General features: G+C 33.4%; 1 protein-coding gene across 1 annotated transcript in view; it reads right to left on the minus strand.

Moving 5' to 3' along the window:
* Nucleotides 1-13,800, minus strand: part of LOC128161729 (uncharacterized) — a 75,817-nt gene extending 62,017 nt beyond the window's left edge. The window contains exons 1-4 of the mRNA XM_052825103.1: nucleotides 13,685-13,800; nucleotides 13,325-13,410; nucleotides 2,238-2,421; nucleotides 1,079-1,189 (exon numbers count right to left, since the gene is read on the minus strand). Of these exons, the coding sequence (XP_052681063.1) occupies nucleotides 1,079-1,189; nucleotides 2,238-2,421; nucleotides 13,325-13,410; nucleotides 13,685-13,715 (412 nt within the window). The 5' untranslated portion in view covers nucleotides 13,716-13,800. The remainder of the gene's footprint in view (nucleotides 1-1,078; nucleotides 1,190-2,237; nucleotides 2,422-13,324; nucleotides 13,411-13,684) is intronic.
* Nucleotides 13,801-14,114: the final 314 nt, after the last annotated feature.

The raw sequence follows: 14,114 nt of genomic DNA on the forward strand, positions 1-14,114 counted from the left end.
CGGACGGATATATATATATATATATATATATATATATATATATATATATATATATATATAATTTGACTCCAAATCTTAAAATTGTGGTACGCAAGCGTTGCAAACCTCCCCTTCAATCCTACTTACCATATGTAAGATGCAGTGTTTATTTGTTATAGGGAGTTGTTTTTTGGTTGTTTTTTTTTGGGGGGGGGGGTGGGGGGGTTGTTTTTGATTTGGTTTTTTTTTCCCTTTTCTTGGGGAGGGGGAGGGGGTCAGATTCATTTTTGTTTAAGGGAGAGGGTGTAAAAGGTGTAAAATATGATGAAGAGATAGATATGAAGATTTGCTCCTCCCAAAAAAATCATATTTTCGGGGGCTTCGCCCGAATAAATTTGGTTGGGGGGGGGAATAAATGTTTTTGTTTCAAGAACATTCATGAAATATGTTTTCATTACATTTACATCGAAACATGTACAAATATACTATGCACGTCGTGTTCTCAACGTTAATGTTTAATTATCCATGTTGGTTTTCTCTCTTTACTTGTAAATTAATATTATACAGTTCAATTATCCTTAAATTAAAACAAAATAAAAACCCATAAATAGTTAAGAATTATCATATTAGTTTGAATCGTATGCTCATTTCATTTTTTCCATAACTTTAGAATGAAAAATCCTGAAGTTTCCAAAAAAGTGAAATGAGAAACGGCGTTTTGTTATCATGTTCCGAAGACTTTATAAGCAAATCAGAATAATAATTTTGAAGCATAATCATAAAATGTTATTTGTTTAAGGTTATGACAATTACCATGTTTTTATAATACATTTTTAATGTTTTTCGATTTCAATTTCTTTTTAATCAATATAATACCATAATGCTTTCAAGAAACTTAAAACTTTTGTCGCATATCAATGGCTCCCCTTTGCGGCCTGTAATATTATTTGATATCCGTAGATCATTTTATACTTTTAAACAAGGCCACACAAACTAAAGTTGCAGGGTCTTATCTGTCATTTTTCTTTTAGATATATATGGCAAAATATCTGAAAAGTATATGGCGTACGTAGATGTCTTGAAACACAAGTTAACTTACATTTATAGATCTCCTCGTCAGTATAAGGCGCCGTTGGACAACCACTGATGAATTTATTAACACATTTGTAATGATTCAGGTCGCCTGTACCATCTAATTTTAAACAGTTATCTGTCAAAGAGGTTAACAGGAAAATTCAAACTTTTTTAAAATATGAAAACAGCAAACGGAACAATTCTTCATATTCATTTACAAAATTATTTAAAAATAGAATTATTGTGATCATTATCTTCTGAAAATGATATTTAGAATATTAGAATATTTTTTCTAAGGGTCCCGTTAAATGTAAATCCTAGTGTATCAATTTTCATTTTATAAAAGTCAGGGGAACTTTGACTCCAAAGGTCATTAATTGTTTTAGAAGAGGACTCTTAATCATTATAAATACTAGATATGCTTAGCATACTTGCCGAATGGCAAAGACTGGAAAGGTGGCTTCTCTTTTAAAAATTTTAAGTCCCATCACTAATTTGAGAACTCACGACAGTAGATATAGTAGAATTCATTAAATACTTAGTAATAAATACAGGTTTTTTTTTTGCATATGTGATACAGATGACAACATAAAACTCGTATTATGCCTCCGGGGCTGATACGGATCCGTATCACACCTCTTGCGGAACTCCTCTGCCTTTTTTTCGTTTCGGCATTTGTGCATATTAACAGACATAAAATAAAACATTTGGTAAAACATGACGAAATTCCGGTTCTGTAGCTACGTGTTTCTTAAAATAATTAGATCTCATATTTTTATTTAATACCTGTACAGACTACTTTAAAATAATATTTCAAATCAATGTGTTTCAGTTGGGGTTTTTCTTAATTTTATTACTAAGTATGTAATAAATATAGTAACAGATACCCTTTTCTAAATCACAGTCAGTATCAGCCCTCAACCAATATCATCCCTCGGGCCTTCAGCCCTCGGGCTGATAATGGCCGTGATATGGAAAAGGGAATCATTTATGTTAATTCTCTATTTAATATTTTTTGTAAAGTCATCACCCTTATTATCTCATACATCTGCTAGATGTCCACGAATCAAACAGAGGATAAGAAGAATAATTGCATTTTTTTTCGATCGGATAAATAGCGTCCTGCATGACCTCAAAACAAAACTGAAACCCATTTGACATAAATAAGCCCAAAACCAGCATACCGTTTTCATATAGGCTTTTACGTCGGTCTGTGCAGAATTCAATCAGAGATGTCAAGTTTTTATCAGGCGCACATAGATATCGTGTTTTACCGGTACAATTTCTCCTTCTTGCTGCTGTCTCAAACTCAGTGTCGTTCATTGGGCATCCATTCACAGGATATACATTGAAGCGGTAGGAATAATTCTAGTATCAATAGATAAATAAACTACATGTATGAATTTATCACAATGCAAACATGTAAAATCAATATTTTTTCTGTTAATTTGTACATCAATGATATACTCTGATTTCGAAACAAAATACACGCCCCAGGTAAGATATTGTTAAACAAGAAAGAAATTACCCGTTACAAGGTCGTGTCACAGGAGTTACCATTTTGTAAACTGTGTTATGTAGATACACGAAAGAGCCTTTGTCATGACCTATAGAAAATCACTTAGAGGTTTTGCTTTTCGACTCCTTTCTAACATAAGCAGACATGCTACCAATGTTTTTGTTGCATAGTAATTACAATTTTTTAGTGATCTATGACATTTACTTTTTATAAAAATGCATTTAGAATTTTATTTAACTTCCGTAATTAACATTTACATATCTTTATCTTTAAACATCTAATCTATTAATTTGGTTTTGTATGCAATGCTCTCACTGGCCATATGAATAGCAATCCTATTTATATATTATATATCATTTTGAATCAAAAGCTTCAGCAATAAACTCATAGGTCACCCTACTCAGAACAATGAACATATTGTTAAAAACATTTTGTGACTATTGACAGATATTATGTCTTTATCAAGTCAAATGCTTATAACTCATATCAACGTGTCTTGTAAAAAGTCCGTAACCATGAACTACTTCATTCAAAATAATAGCAACACAATATCAAAGTTATCTGCATAAATACTTTTTGCATATTGAATATTGTTGATTGATAGATAAAAAAAACTGTTTAAAAAAAGTATTTTGTTAATTAACATATTCGTTTTTCATAAAATTCTATAAAAAATGTTGGGCTTATCCAAAAAACTGATGCTTGCAAATGTTTGCAAAACCCATAGATTTCCAAATTATTCATTTTTTATTTGTATTTTTATTTTCATGTTATCTTTTTGGCGTAAAAGAAATGGTTGTATATCATTGAAAATTTCAAACTTTAGCAAAATTCATTCCAATTAAAAATCACTCCACAATTCTTTTACAATATAACATTTATAAAAAAGGTGATCAACACTCTTATCGTCTATTTTACAAAAAGTGCATACGTCATACTGTGCTATAACTTTAATCGAGCTCATTGCGTTAAGGCCCTGTCACACCAAGCTGCGTCCCTACGGCGTGTTCACGGCGTTGTAAAATTCATGGAATCGCCGTAGGATAGCAAGGAAAATTAAGAAAAAATATACAGTTTTATTTGAAAATATTACAAGTGGAGTCGTCACGGCGTCCAGACGGCGACCGAGGCGTTCTTACGGAGCTCCCATGGCGTGTAACTGCGTTTCCACGGAGTTCTACTTGGCGATAAACTGCGCTCTCGCCGAGTCTCCGCCGCGCGCTCATGGCATGCTCTGCGCGCTGACTGCGTGCACAAGACGTTCTTTACTTCTTGGTAGGTTAATATTAATTTGTACAATTGTATGGGAAACAAAGAAGAATTTACAACTAGAAAACCAAATTTTCAAAAAATTGTTTTGATTTTATGAAAAGGTATATTGTAATTGAAACATAGTTACTTTGTGAAGCACTAGGATTATAAACTCTTAGTAGTCAGGTCTACAAAACATTTGAATACATCAGAACCAAATGGCATGAATTCCATCTACGTCCACTGATAGGTCTTTGAATATGAGCAAATTCTTCTTTTAACATATATAGTCATCTACATCCAGTTTGATAATTAAGGTCTTCCGTTTCCAACGGAAGACCTTGTACTGATTCTGATGGTTCTTTTTCATTACAATTTTTCTTCTTCTAGACGTTTTAAAATCCTCAATAACTTATTTTTTTGTCATCCGATTTCGTTCAAATTTTCACGGTATATTGTAAATTAAATAAGGTTTCTAGAGCACAAAAAGAATTGAAATTGCAACTTCCGGTTTTCAGTTATTTCCCTTTTTAGGGGCATTAGTTTCCAGACAAAGGCTCCGAAATGGTCCGTAGCAAATAATGTATAGTTAAAAATCTTTATTATTGACACTTTGAATATTGTCCTCTGATTTTTGTATTTTAGTTTTTTCCAATTATTCCACTCGAATTAATCAATCGAAATCTATGTTCTAAAAATAGCAAAAATTTTCTCATGTTTTAGCTTCGTACCTTTTTAGTTTGAAATATTTCCTAAATACATATAGAACAAAAGTTGTGCAGAATGTTAAGGGCTTTCATTTGACACCAATAAAAAAAGGGCTGGCCCCTTAAATTAAGGGCCAGTAGCCCTTAAAAGATTTTGCTGAATAATTCAAAAACGGTTAGGATTTCGATATGGTTGTCGCTGGAAAAGTTATTTGTTGGGATCTTATAAAGGTCGTTACAATGTTATTTTGTAAGTGATTTGTGTAGTATGAGTGTAAAAAGCTTTACATGTTAACATGTACCTGTTTTCATTTGGCAACTTAACGAAAGTCTTTGTGCTTAAAACTTGCATAAAGTGACCACAGAATGTATGCTGGTTTATACAGGAGGCTTAAATTCATGAGAAAAAAAAATGGGAACACATGCTGTTTTTTTTTTTTAAAGAATTCCAAAGTTTAAGTCCTTGTTGCTTATTTTTTATGGTGCACAGTCCTTAAAGACGAGAATCGGAAAACAAAACATTCTTTTTCTTCTCTAGTAAAACACAAAATACGTATTGAAAAAAATTCTATGCATTACATTTTAGTTATCATACTGCATGCATTTAAAATCCACCTTGAATCAGAGCTGTGTGCGTATTATTACGTAAGCTATCCCTCGCCCGCGGCCGAGAAAATCGGTCACCATGGTCGCGGCTGGACTACCTAGCCGTCAGCGGTTATCCAATACACGAGCGTTGCGTCTCTCATAATTATATGAATTAATTTAGCTTCGAACTGAAGAATTGTTTCAGTTTTGATTACGTACACATAAAGGTTTATTCTTCAATTGGATTAAACGATAAGGTGTCAATTAAAAAATCGTTCAGTTAATTAATAAAAGCAATGCCATTCTCAATCTAATGCAATATCAGACATATAGATCAATTGTTGGTTTAAAGTGTAAAAAAGTGCAAACTTTTCAAATCTTCCTAGGTTCTGAGCTGTGCGTGTGTATGCGTTCAATCGATCTATCTATCGTTCGCCCGCGGCCGAGGAAATCATCCGCGGCTACACTACCTAGCGGTAAACGGTTATCTAATTAAATATACAGGATTCGCACCCGCACACTTACATTAATATGAACTTGTTTGAGTTTATATAGCCGTAAATACACTGTACACTGTTTTAATTATATGTAATAAAAGTTTGTTCATTTTGTATCTGTTTAAATTAAACATTGGAGAGTAAATTAAAAAGTCGTTCTGAATATTAATAAAAGTGATATTACTCCAAATCTGAAATACTCTACAGACATATTTGAATGGTTGGTTTAAAAGTCTTAAATGTTTTAAAAACTGTACAAAAATGTTTTCAATCAAAAACAAAAACAAAAAACACACACAAATATTAAAACCTTTAAATAATGATCATCATTCGCACATGGCCGAGGAGATCCCGCGCAAGTGACATCTTCTACATTTACCTTATTACGCGTGCATGTTTGGTATTTTGTATGAACGCAACTATTTTTATTATGTTTTCAACTATTATATTGGTTTAAGGTAAACAGATGAATTTATGTTACTCGTACAGTTGATTTAGCATTGATTTATACGACAGCGTACAAGGTAATTTAAAAATCAAATCAAATTTTGATCAAAGTTCCATGTTACATGTTTGCAGTAGGTGCTGGCACGATAAAAGAATGCCCTAAATTGAGGCATTCGGTTATTATTTTAAAGAATATTCAATTGAGTTTTGAAACAAGTTTTGTTTAGATTCTATCGGTCACATATAAATAACTTCTGTAGTGTTTCTACATGGTCGTTCGATCATTTCATTGTGAAAACGAACTTATTTCTGTGTTGCCCTCCCACCGCCCCGCTGCCAAGTGCTCTTTTTTTTTAAATTCCAGATCTGTCGAAAATCATTCATTCTTCTTGGATAATTTTTGTTTGCAAACTTATCTTAGGAGACCAATTAATTATACTTCGAAAAATTCATAAGTATTTTTCGAACTTCATCACACTCTTTAAATATTGAAAAAGGTCGACACAACAAGGTGCAAAGAAATGAAAGATTTTGCCATCATTGTAATAAAAAAGATTTAGAAGATGAGTTCCACTGTATACTCATATGTCCTTTTTACACTGAATTACGAAAGAAATATATAAAGAGTTTCTATTACAAAAAAAAACAAGTGTTTTTAAGCTAGCTACAGATCTGTCGAAAATCATTCATTCTTCTTGAATAATTTTTGTTTGCAAACTTATCTTAGGAGACCAATTAATTATACTTCGAAAAATTCATAAGTATTTTTCGAACTTCATCACACTCTTTAAATATTGAAAAAGGTCGACACAACAAGGTGCAAAGAAATGAAAGATTTTGCCATCATTGTAATAAAAAAGATTTAGAAGATGAGTTCCACTGTATACTCATATGTCCTTTTTACACTGAATTACGAAAGAAATATATAAAGAGTTTCTATTACAAAAAAAAAAACAAGTGTTTTTAAGCTAGCTAAACTTTTAAGTGTTAACAATACAAAGGAACTCTATAATTTAGGAAAATATTTATCCAAAATGAGAGCGCAGCATTGTAATAATACTACAGTTTAAGCTACTTATACATTTATGTTCATTCACATCTTAAGATATGTACATGATTATATTGTCTTAATATGTCCACTCACTTACTGCACATTGCACATTTGTATATAATTTTATATGTATTATAATTTGTATTCCGATGAGTTGTAAAGCTCAAGGATAATAAATTGAATTGAATCTTATTTTTAACATTTTCTCCTGAACGTGTTTCTCTTTCCCACCCGTCTTTTTATTCGGTCAGTCTTTGTAAATTTCAACTTTCTTTATTGCGTAAATTCAATCGCCACGTGCTACCGAAAATCTTGTGTCGCTTCAGCGCAAACAGCTCAGAACATATATAGCCCCAGGTTATTTATGGCTGCAAATCATCAATTGTTATGTAATTAATCAACAGTTCGCAGGGTGCTTTCTTCAAAGTGGTCAATTATCAAACAATAAGACTTTCATTTTCACATTAAAGGTGCGAGTTCATAATCTGAGAATGTGGCTATAATAAATTGACCTGTTGAACACGCTAAACTTCAATTATATATAGTTATGAACAGAATTATATATATTATAATAAAAAGTTTTAAGGCAAAGGTAATTTGTTCTTTGGATTAGATGTTAAGAAATACGACTACATTATGCTTTGCAGGCGGTCGCCATAGAAATCATCAAAGTATTGCAAGTGTGGACAGATTAGTTCACTTGACTTACAGACTATAATATAGTGACATACATGTATCTGCCTCCGAAAAATATATGCGCTTCTCAAAGTTACACTTCAGTGAGATGGACATGTGTTCTTGGGAATTTTCTTTATTGCTAATTATATGAAAATTGATTCTAATTATATGAAAATTGATTTAAAAAAAAAGTTTTATTGAAGTTGTGTGGTATGAGGTTGTCATGCAACTTAATTTACTTACAAGGTTACCTGCAGCCAGTGGAATACTAATTTTAGGTCAACAATGAATACACAATCTATTAAAATACCAGAGAAATAGAGAAGGCAAAAATTGCTTGTGACGTACGTAATTTTTTAAATATATCTTTATGATAAAACAGAGAAAAGCAAAAAACAAAAACAAACAAAAAACCCACAAAAAACAAACAGGGAACTTGCATCCAATTTCCTTCATGTACATGTTACCCCAAAATTTCGACCGAATATGCCCCTTTGTCACATTTAATTTAAGTGACTGAAAATAAAAACCGTAACACCTAGATTTTTCGCTTATTTTTATTGAAGTTTACCGGGGTTTTTTTTTCAAAATACATACGTACACTTTCTCCGAGAGAATTAGGCCTACTTATGATCCGATAATGGAGAAAAAACTGACTTAAAAATAGGTATTTTGCATATTATTGCATCGTCGAGAGAAGTAATATTCATTTCTGTAAATAATGTCATTTAATTTTAATTTACATAACGGTGTCTCTATATCAGATGTAAAATTTAGACGCTCACTTATGCATAAATAATCCCGATGATCTTTCATAGCTGATTATTATTTTAAATGTTCAAGTCTACTCGTATTATTAAATAATATCAGCCCTGAATACTGAGATGCCATCAATTTTGGCTATTTACCAAATTTTGACCGCACGGAACAATTTCAATCTTGCACATAGTTTTTAAAAAATAAGAAAGATTTAATTACAGAAGTTACGTGTTTTTTATGCACGTTTTTGCGTGCATTTCCTTACATGAATCATGAATACATGTATATATAACAATCCTTGCTACCCTTAAAAATTTAACTCGCCATTTAACTTCTCATTGTTTAAACCCCTGTCACACTGGAGCTGCGTCCTCACGGCGATCCCGCTGCGTCATTGAATAATGTAAAACGTCATGGTAACGAACTAGAGTCTCCTACAGCGCCGTAACAATGCAACGGCATCTTCGTTCGCCGCGGTGGGATATCCTAGAACATTTTAGAACGCCGTGACAGCGCATGTGCACGCAGGGCACGCTGTGGACGTGTGGTACAAACTCTTAGCACGTCATGAGCACTCGGCGGATACCCAGCGAGAGCGCAGTCAATCGCCAAGTAGAACTCTGTGGAAACGTAGTTGGGAGCTCTGTAAGGACGCCTCAGTCACCATCAGGATGCCGTGACATTTTCAATTGTAAATTTTCCTTGCGATCTACTAAATCCATGAATTTTACAACGGCGTGAACACGCCCTGGGAACGCAACTTCGTGTGACAGGGCTTTAAAGAGTTTTCAAAACAATTACACAAACTGTGTTCGACAAATAGTTTTCCTAAAACATTTTCTTCCTGTCTTTATACAGGCTTTCAATTACAACACGTTTTTATAACAAAAGCAGGAGTGAAATTTTAGTCATTAGTCATTATAATCGTTTGACACCAAATCATATAAATTTTCAACTCGCAGCAACAACGGAAGACCTACTCGTGGCTTTGCCACGAGCTCTGCTCTAGTTATTACACCGCTTGCTATTGTACAACAGCCATTTTTCGAGTTTTCGTGGTCTTGATGACAACGCAGTAGAAACGCCGTGGGAGCGCGGTATAAACGCAGAAGAAACGTCACGAGTGCGCGATGAACGCAGCAACAGCTCTTTGAAGTCGCTGTGTGAACGCAGCCAAATAGAAAACAACTTGTTCAAACGCTGTGGATGCGCAGTGAGAGCGCGATAGAGACGCAGTGAGATCCCAAAGGACTCCGTGAGGTCTCCGTGCAAGCGCAATTGACTTATCACTGCGTCTACACTGCGATTAGCTGCGTTCCTTGAGCGCACCGACGGAGCTCTCGTAGCGCTGTTGGAGATCTTACGGCGCTGTCACGGCGATCTCACTACGCTTCTACGGCGTGTTTATCAGAACGCCGAGCCACGGCGCGTACATTGTGCATGTTCAAAGTGCGTGCCGTCGCATGGCGTTCTTCAATGTTCAAGGCGATCCAAACGCCGGACGAAGATGCCGTTGCGTTCTTACGGCGCTGTAGGAGACTCTACTGCGTTTACCTTGGCGTTTTACATTATTTAAGGACGCAGCGGGATCGCCGTGAGAACAGCCGTTGGAATCGTTTTTCGCACAAAATTGTATTTATAACTTAAAATAGAACGTAGAATGTATAGCATGTCAGTTGGTCAGAGTAAGAAAATACTTAGAGTTTGCAATGTAAAGTTGCTGAGCGGCGGAATACCCTGTTTACACTAATAGTCTTTGGCATTCTAAATTTTAAAAAATCCCGTTATGAAGCTGAAAATACAAATCAAGTTGTTGCGGAAATTGTTTTTCTATATCTGAATTTTGGACGATTTATTCGGTGACCTAATGCAAATGGTCTTTATCCGTCGTCTTGCGTTAACAATTTTATATTTTTAAATTCTGGAAAACTACAAGGCAAATTGTTACTTTTTTAGTGTAAAGCATTTCTGTGGTAAGAGGAATATAAATTTTGAGAATCCATAACCTGATATCGGCATCCTATAGCTATTTAGATTTTTATTTTTATTTTTTTTTTGGGGGGGGGGGTTCATAAATTTGAAACACACCAAAAAAATGACAATAATTCTATCTGGGGACAGTCGTGGGAGATAAGTCATGCATTATTATTATGTTCAAAATGTCCTGATGTTAAATGTGAAATTCGCTCCCTATGCCACGGGGCAAAAGTCAAGGCATTATATGGGGTGGGTGGGTGGATGATAAATATGGCTATATATTGAACAATTATTTTTACTTAATGTAATAATTATATGTCATCCATTAACAATCGTAACTACATGTACTTGGTAGATTGTCACTTGGTAGTATTGCATTAAATATGGTTCTATTTTAAGAAATCTACTTTAGTATCCTGTCCATTGTATATTTGTGGAAATAAGCTGAATGCATTTTGTGTGTATTATAAAAGAAACTGAGAATATTATAAAATATTGACCATTTAAGGTCTGCAGGTCTCTTATAACGAAAAGTTTACAATTCTTAGCCCCTGAATTTAATGTATATATAATCCGAGATTACTCTGACTATTAAACCCCTGCGCACATTTTTCGTGAATGAATGTTATTCAAACATCAGATAATAAAAGCGGGATAACAGACAGGAGAGTCAGACAGCAGGGTTTAGACTTCAAACTGAAGCTTAACGTGCTTACATGAGACTCTCTGACATGTCAATCTAAGGACTATGGTACTCAGGTGACCGTCAGGGCATGTAGGCCTCGTGTTATATTTATGATATGAATATAAATATGTATCAATATGCTTATCATCTCCGTGAATTCATCAATAATGTCTCAATTTGTCTATATAGTAATGACATTTTCATACTAAGTAATCGTTTTTAATACATCAAAAAGTCCGGATATCTGTACTGTAAGTATTTTTTTTTAAATGGGAGTTCAACAATTTTGTTGCAAGTTGTTTGTGAATACTTGTAACATTTTTGTTTACTTTGTAACTCAATAACCAATTTTTTTTAAAATCTTTATCGCTTTACCGTGAACCTCAGTCAGGAGTGAACATTGTAAACTTCTGTGTTGTAATATTTTTGTGGAAGGGTAGAAGAATCATAAATTCAAATGTTTTATTTCAACAGGTATACTAGGTAAATACATAAAGCACCACCTGCGACCACTGAGAGATCTATATATTTGCCTTCCATAATTAAGGCTGATAATTCACAGGTGGAGTTTTGGAAAATTAGTCCCAAATGTCATTACGAGGGCTGTTCGAAAATTATTGAGACATTTACTCTAACTCCCTTGGAAAAAAAGATAAACCATTAAAATTTTACCAAGAGTAAATCAGAATACAGTTTATTATTGTAAAAATTTCAAGTCAAAGACATCATTAGATAGTTCCTGGTAAGCTAACAAACTTAATTAAGTCAATGCCCCCGGCGCAACCCCACATTCATCGCAACGTATTTTAACGCATTTGTTTGATCCTAAGATTCAAACGTCTCACAAACAAATGGAAAACATGGGTTATTTTTCATCTTTTAGATATGACCGTTTACATATTCTTTTCATTCTGGAATTTTGTTAAGAAATTTTTTTAGTTATTTCTACCCAAAATTCATCTTTCGGTGAAATGCCTTTTACAGTCATTCTGTTCATATTTTAGAACTGTTGATATCAGTTTTTGTGTAAAAAGTAGTAGATATTTAGTTTCCTTGTTATAATTTTATTTTTACAGTAAGAAAACAAAAACGATAAAAGGAAGCTCTTGGCCCCTTTACATTGTATAGTTTTTTGATTAAGCAATTGCATGGGCTGAAAAGGTCTCCTTCCGAGATTCCCACCAATTTGATGTTTATCAAATGCGCCGCTGTCACGTCATAATTTAATAAACCGTGTCAGTCAGATTTCTATTGCTTGGTAAATATATGTGCATTATCTCCATATTTCAACTCGAAAACTAGTTAAACTTGCACAATAGTTAGTCACAATAAATAGCAACATGAACGTAATTATTTTTATTTCCTTAATTATTAATTGTTGGTCTACCGGGACTTAGGAAGTAGTTGTTCAAGTTTTTTTAATCTCTGATTTTATGACTGCGCCGTGTACCCCTACCACTGACTCGTTTATGTATCGTCGTAAAGAAAATATTGTATTTTTTTTAATATTACTAATTATTTGTTTGGGTTTCTTCTATTTTTGTTCCAATTTTCATCAAAATTCGTCAGTTAGAAGGAAAATATTTGTGTTGTCTTAATAATTTCCGACCAACCCCCGTATTTATAGACTTTGTTCTATTACTTGCGCTATTTGGTAACTAGACTACAATTGTGTGAACGAATGGACCTTTACAAATTTTGATTTTAAAGGCCTTAAAAGACATCAATAGAGCCATGATAGGTAGGAATGATAAAAAAAATAAGACTTGCATATATTACATACAACTTATTTATCAAGGAGCAGACACTACAACCACTACAACAAGTATGATGGATAATGTCGTTTTTAATGATTGTTATCATTTAAAGGAGCATGGGTTAGATACCTTTATGAAATCTCGATTTTTTTAAATGTTATAATATTATAATAATCACCCCTTGAAGGTATTTTTATGGTCAGCAAACCTAAATTGGTTGTTGAGATATGTGACAAAAATACCAATTCTTTAAAAATAAAACTCGTTCAAATACTCGAATGTACAAGTAAATATGCCTACCTGTAAATTATGCTGAAGTAATGTTTTTGATTCGTAACATGTTACATGTACTTACCAAAGTTTCAGAAACAAGTACAAGTGTGTTGGAGACTAGAAGTATGAGGAACAACTGAGGTCCCATTTTCAGTCTATTGTTTCTCGCTGTAATATATGAATGCATGCAAGATATCTATTATTAAAATTACTATTTCTTTCACTAATCGAGCATTTTTTGAGATAAAGAACTACAGTAGCAAGGATATGGTAAGTTTCGTTATCCTAGCTTTACAACATGTCCAAAATCAGTGTCAAAATTAAAAAACGCATATGTATTGACATTGTAAATTGTTTGCTGAAATTGCAAGAATTGAAAGAATTGTTTATTCTTATTTATATGTTTATACGTTAATTAAAGAAGATCAAATATTTTACTTACCTGATATGCATCGGGTATCTTTACTGCGCATTTAAATTACAAACCGAAAGAGGAACAAGCGGAAAACCCCACTGTTTTGATTAAAACAGTTGATTACGTCAGAGCAGGTTTAGAATCATCCGGAACACCTCGGGCCGTTCACAGATAAGCACGCGTACGTTTTTCTGTGAAAGGCCCGAGGTGTTCCGAATGGGTTTCGAATAAGAGGTGTTTTTTTAGTTATTGATTTATACACCATTTTACACATCTAAATGATTATGTTGGTCATACCCGCTTATCATTTATCCAATAAGCTAACATACGTAAAAAGCAGCACATTTATTATTTTGGTTATTTAACAACGGAAGTACGCAAGTACCTCTACATTCAACACAATAATTTGATCTACAAATTCAAATTAAAGGGATAAATTTTTGCCGCTTAAATATAT

This window comes from Crassostrea angulata, chromosome 8, assembly GCF_025612915.1.
Source record: "Crassostrea angulata isolate pt1a10 chromosome 8, ASM2561291v2, whole genome shotgun sequence".
NCBI lineage: Eukaryota > Metazoa > Mollusca > Bivalvia > Ostreida > Ostreidae > Magallana > Magallana angulata.